This window comes from Odontomachus brunneus, unplaced genomic scaffold (assembly GCF_010583005.1).
Source record: "Odontomachus brunneus isolate Ranch 3 - 2012 unplaced genomic scaffold, Obru_v1 Obru_scaffold_217, whole genome shotgun sequence".
Lineage (NCBI taxonomy): Eukaryota > Metazoa > Arthropoda > Insecta > Hymenoptera > Formicidae > Odontomachus > Odontomachus brunneus.
In genome coordinates, this window is record NW_022639667.1 from 122,884 (window position 1) to 129,036 (window position 6,153).

A 6,153-nucleotide genomic window follows, 5' to 3' on the forward strand; every position below is an offset into this window, starting at 1 on the left:
TATCTGGATATAGCTTAATAATATGTTTTTATTTTTATAACAAGATTCATCTAATTTTATTTTTTTAACAATATTCATTTAATTTATAAACTGGCAGTGCAATATATATGATAATTATATTGATATTTACTACAAACTTACTTATTACCCAGTAAGCAAATTGAGCGCAGACTGCGCGCAAATTGACAGCAAATTTGATCAAAAATCCACAGCAAAACCATAGCCATCTGTGTCTACGTTAGGCTACGGTTTTGGCGACAGATCTTGCTGTCGGGTAATTGGTGCCAAATTTGCAGCAAAAACCGCGCAAAGCTTGCAGCGCAGCAAGGTCTGCGTGGTTTCTGCCGCCAATCTGCTGTCAAATCGCTACAAGCTCTGCGCGGTTTTTGCTGCAAATCTGCAGCAATTATCCGACAACAAGCTTTGCCGCATGTCTGGCGGCAATTTGGCAACAAAATTTGATATAACAGATCCTGCATCAAATTTGTTATCTATTTGCCATCAAAAGTTGATAGCAAGCTCTGCTCGAAATCTGTTTGCGCAGATTTGGCTATCTGAGTACAGATATCTTTATCTATCTGGAAAATTATTAAGTGTGCAAGCTGTTGGAACAGCAAACGAGCAACGAAACAGCGACAGTTATTAAGGTAAGTTTTTTCTTTGATTTTATTTCATGTAAATATTTAAAAATATTTGATGTTCATCTAACATTTTAATTTGTAAAATTAGATGCACATTAACTATTCTGCTTTGTTTTGCTTGTGAGATTATATTATTGATATTTTTTTTCTTATTCTATTTAGTTGACTTTTATATTTTAAATATATTAAATATATAATATTTCTATATATTATAAAATAAAATGAATGATTCTAAGAAACCATTTTAGTTTCTTAAAATTTATTTGTTGATATAACAGCAACAGGCTCAGCAACAGCTATAAAATGTCAAAAAAAAGATTCTGTGAATTATCGCGTAGGCAAAGAAATCGCCGATTAAAGCAAATGCATATTTCTAAAAATTTCGTTCCAGAAACTATTACAAATTTAAATGAAAAAGCAAATAATTCTTTCAGGAATTTGAATGAAAAAGCAAGCAATTCTTTCATTTATCCGAAAATATCTAATCAGGATTCTCCATTTATTCTTGATAATAACATTTATAATAATTATTTTGAAAGAGAAATGGAATATGAAAAAGAACATCTAATGTCTAATAATAAACAAATGTCATTCCATGAAAAATCAATACTTTGGACTGATAAACATAAAATTGAACAAAAAAGTTTAACTTCTTTACTTAAAATATTAAAAAGTGAAGATCACGATAATCTCCCAAATGATGGCAGAACATTGATGAATACTCCACGTTATACTACAATTTACAAAAGATCAGGTGGAAATTATTTCCACTATGGTTTGCAAAACGGGATAATTGACCAATTAAAACAATTAAATACATTAATTAGAAATAATATTATTTACATTAATATCAATATCGATGGTCTTCCTATTTCTAAGAGTTCTAAAAGTCAGCTATGGCCTATTTTAGCTCAAATCATTTCAGAAAATTCTGTACCTTTTCTTGTCGGCGCATATCATGGATATAACAAACCAACAACATTTAACAATTTTTTACAGCACTTTGTCAACGAATTCAAGCGATTAAATGCAGTCGGTTTTACATATGAAAATAATATCTATTACGTTAAAATGAAAGCAATCATATGCGATAGTTCTGCACGATCATTTGTAGCTTGCACGAAAAGCCATAATGGTTATTTTGGATGCAGTAAATGTACTGTAGAAGGAAATTATGAAAATCATCGAATGCTTTTTCTAGATCAAAATTGTCCTCTGCGAACAGATGAATCGTTCACTCTGCGTGAAAACCCAGAACATCATACTGGAATATCTCCTTTTGAAAAAATTTCTTACCAATGATTACTACTTTTCCGCTTGATTATATGCATTTGATATGCCTCGGTCAAATGAAAAAACTGTTGATTTTATGGTTAAGAGGATCTATTCAAATTAAATGTCGATTATCCAGTAAGCAAATAAAAAATTTAGTTTCAGATATGCTTGATCTAAAAAAATATGTTTGTTCTGAATTTGTCAGAGTACCAACTACTATCGAAGAATTGGATAGATGGAAAGCTACCGAATTTCGAATTTTTCTATTGTATCTTGGTCCTATTTTGTTGTATAAATATTTTCCATATGATTATTTAAAACATTTTACTGCATTTCATTGTGCAATCAGAATATTATGTGATTCCCAAGATTATTTAAAACATAATGAGTATGCAAAGGAACTTTTACTCTATTTTGTTCAATATTATGGAATTTTATATGGTACAAATAATATGAATTATACTGTACATAATTTAATACACTTAAGTGACGATGCAAAACGATTTGGACCGTTGGACAGTTTCAGTTGTTTTCCTTTCGAGAATCATTTGTACAGCTTAAAAAAATTGTTGAGAAAATATGAAAAACCTTTGTCACAAATACATCGTAGAATAATTGAAAAGAATACAGCAAATAAATATAAGCAAAATAATAATATAGTGAAATATCCCATATTAATTTCACAAAAAAAAACATATATTCCCTTTGGATGTTTTCAAAGTTATAATTCGTTGAAATTTCGTGATTTTATATTATCCTGCTCTTCACAAGCAGATCGTTTTTGCTTTCTAAAAAATAATAAAGTTTTGAAAATAAATTTTATCGGATTGCAAAATAAGAATCCTGTCATAATTGGTCAAGAATTTAAAAATTATTCTTCTCTCGAATTTTATCCTTGTAATTCACAAAATATGAATGTTTTTGAAGTTGATAATAATTTTAACGAAACTAATATACTTTTCTGTGAACGAAATTCTAAAGAAAGCTGTACTGCTTCCATATAAAAAGGACAAATTTTGTGTCTTTCCACTTCTACATTCAGATTTAACATCAGGTATATAAATTGATGATAGCACAAAATTAGTTCTTAATTTTTTATATTTTTATTACTTTTAACTTTACTTTGCTTTTTCAGATGTTTTACGTTACGATTGGTGATAATTGGTGCTCAGTAGTACCACAGTCATGGATTAATATTGACCAGAAATTATGTGCATGGCCAGGACATGGTATTAATGTTTCAAAAGCAGTAAAGAAATCGTTACCTGCACAAGCTTCATGGAAAAGCATTCCGTATAAATATCTCCTAGGACCATTTGGTAAAAATAACAATATATAGATTAAATCATTTTTTTGCTAATTATTATTTATTCCTTATATTTTCCATCATTTTTCAAGGGTCATTTGAAGAGGCTAAAAATAAAGAGAAGGATGCAGAATTTGTGTCGTCAGATGATGCAAAAATGAAAGCTCTTCAAAATCAAGAAAATATTCTTCCTTTGAAAAGAAAAAAGAAACCTAAAGTTTACAGTAGTTCAGATGAAATAGAGTCATTTGATGCAGATTTGATTCCTAGTATATGCTTTTCTTTTATTGAAATCGTTAAATATGTGTTTCAAATATGCATATGTTTTTTTGTTATTAGGTGCGCAACTAAGTTCCCGCTGTTTGTCAATAGATGGCTCCAGCAGTAAGTGCTGGTCGATTTTGACATATCCAAAACGTCATAAACCAAGCTTAGACATATGGTAAACAAACCGCTTTGACACGTTAGTGATTTTGTTTTGGCGTCATATACTTTTGGTTGTGTGAAAATGTCTGATTTTGTGCCAAATAATCGTCATTTGCGGGAAGTGTTGATTTTCTTATTTCATTCGAAGAAAATGGCGGCTGAAGCGCATCGAGAGCTCCAAAAAGGAGCTTTACGGAGATGCTGCTCTAAATGAAACAACGTGCCGTGATTGGTTTCGTCGCTTCAAAGACGGTGATTTCGATGTTGACGACCGTCCGCGTGAAGGAAGGCCAAAAACCAAAGAGTCATTTAATGATATTAATATGGGATATTTCACTATATTATTATTTTGCTTATATTTATTTGCTGTATTCTTTTCAAATATTCTACGATGTATTTGTGACAAAGGTTTTTCATATTTTCTCAACAATTTTTTTAAGCTGTACAAATGATTCTTGAAAGAAAAACAACTGAAACTGTCCAACGGTCCAAATCGTTTTGCATCGTCACTTAAGTGTATTAAATTATGTACAGTATAATTCATATTATTTGTACCATATAAAATTCCATAATATTGAACAAAATAAAGTAAAAGTTCCTTTGCATACTCATTATTTTTTAAATAATCTTGGGAATCACATATATAATATTCTGATTGCACAATGAAATGCAGTAAAATGTTTTAAATAATCATATGGAAAATATTTATACAACAAAATAGGACCAAGATACAATAGAAAAATTCGAAATTCGGTAGCTTTCCATCTATCCAATTCTTCGATAGTAGTTGGTACTCTGACAAATTCAGAACAAACATATTTTTTTAGATCAAGCATATCTGAAACTAAATTTTTTATTTGCTTACTGGATAATCGACATTTAATTTGAGTAGATCCTCTTAACCATAAAATCAACAGTTTTTTCATTTGACCGAGGCATATCAAATGCATATAATCAAACGGGAAAGTAGTAACCATTGATAAAGAAATTTTTTCAAAAGGAGATATTCCAGTATGATGTTCTGGGTTTTCACGCAGAGTGAACGATTCATCTGTTGGCAGAGGACAATTTTGATCTAGAAAAAGCATTCGATGATTTTCATAATTTCCTTCTACAGTACATTTACTGCATCCAAAATAACCATTATGGCTTTTCGTGCAAGCTACAAATGATCGTGCAGGACTATCGCATATGATTGCTTTAATTTTAACGTAATAGATATTATTTTCATATGTAAAACCGACTGCATTTAATCGCTTGAATTCGTTGACAAAGTGCTGTAAAAAATTGTTAAATGTTGTTGATTTGTTATATCCATGATATGCGCCGACAAGAAAAGGTACAGAATTTTCTGAAATGATTTGAGCTAAAATAGGCCATAGCTGACTTTTAGAACTCTTAGAAATAGGAAGATCATCGATATTGATATTAATGTAAATAATATTATTTCTAATTAATGTATTTCATTGTTTTAATTGGTCAATTATCCCGTTTTGCAAACCATAGTGGAAATAATTTCCACCTGATCTTTTGTAAATTGTAGTATAACGTGGAGTATTCATCAATGTTCTGCCATCATTTGGGAGATTATCGTGACCTTCACTTTTTAATATTTTAAGTAAAGAAGTTAAACTTTTTTGTTCAATTTTATGTTTATCAGTCCAAAGTATTAATTTTTAATGGAATGACATTTGTTTATTATTAGACATTAGATGTTCTCTTTCATATTCCATTTCTCTTTCAAAATAATTATTATAAATGTTATTATCAAGAATAAATGGAGAGTCGTGATTAGATATTTTCGGATAAATGAAAGAATTGCTTGCTTTTTCATTCAAATTCCTGAAAGAATTATTTGCTTTTTCATTTAAATTTGTAATAGTTTCTGGAACGAAATTTTCAGAAATATGCATTTGCTTTAATCGGCGATTTCTTTGCCTACGCGATAATTCACAGAATCTTTTTTTTGGCATTTTATAGCTGTTGCTGAGCCTGTTATATCAACAAATAAATTTTAAGAAACTAAAATAGTTTCTTAGAATCATTCATTTTATTTTATAACATATAGAAATATTATATATTTAATATATTTAAAATATAAAAGTCAGCTAAATAGAATAAGAAAAAAAAATATCAATGATATAATCTCACAAGCAAAACAAAGCAGAATAGTTAATGTTCATGCTATCTAATTTTACAAATTAAAATGTTAGATGAACATCAAATATTTTTAAATATTTACATGAAATAAACTCAAAGAAAAAACTTACCTTAATAACTGTCGCTGTTTCGTTGCTTGTTTGCTGTTCCAACAGCTTGCACACTTAATAATTTTCCAGATAGATAAAGATATCTGTAATAAGTAAGTTTGTAGTAAATATCAATATAATTATTATATATATTGCACTGCCAGTTTATAAATTAAATGAATATTGTTAAAAAAATAAAATTAGATGAATTTTGTTATAAAAATAAAAACATATTATTAAGCTATATCCAGATAAC

The 6,153-nt window shown here is 29.0% G+C and overlaps 1 protein-coding gene and 2 pseudogenes across 1 annotated transcript; 2 read left to right on the forward strand and 1 right to left on the reverse strand.

Annotated features, from left to right (window-relative positions):
- The first annotated feature begins 502 nt into the window (after positions 1–502).
- Positions 503–3,573, forward strand: LOC116852352. The gene is made up of 4 exons (XM_032832624.1): positions 503–647; positions 3,052–3,235; positions 3,315–3,517; positions 3,562–3,573. Exons 2-4 carry the CDS (start codon positions 3,052–3,054, stop codon positions 3,571–3,573), a joined length of 399 nt encoding a protein of 132 aa, XP_032688515.1. The 5' UTR covers positions 503–647.
- Positions 1,185–2,978, forward strand: LOC116852351 (annotated as a pseudogene).
- A 373-nt stretch (positions 3,574–3,946) lies between the features above and the next one.
- On the reverse strand, positions 3,947–5,312 carry LOC116852349 (annotated as a pseudogene).
- Between the last annotated feature and the right edge of the window lie 841 nt (positions 5,313–6,153).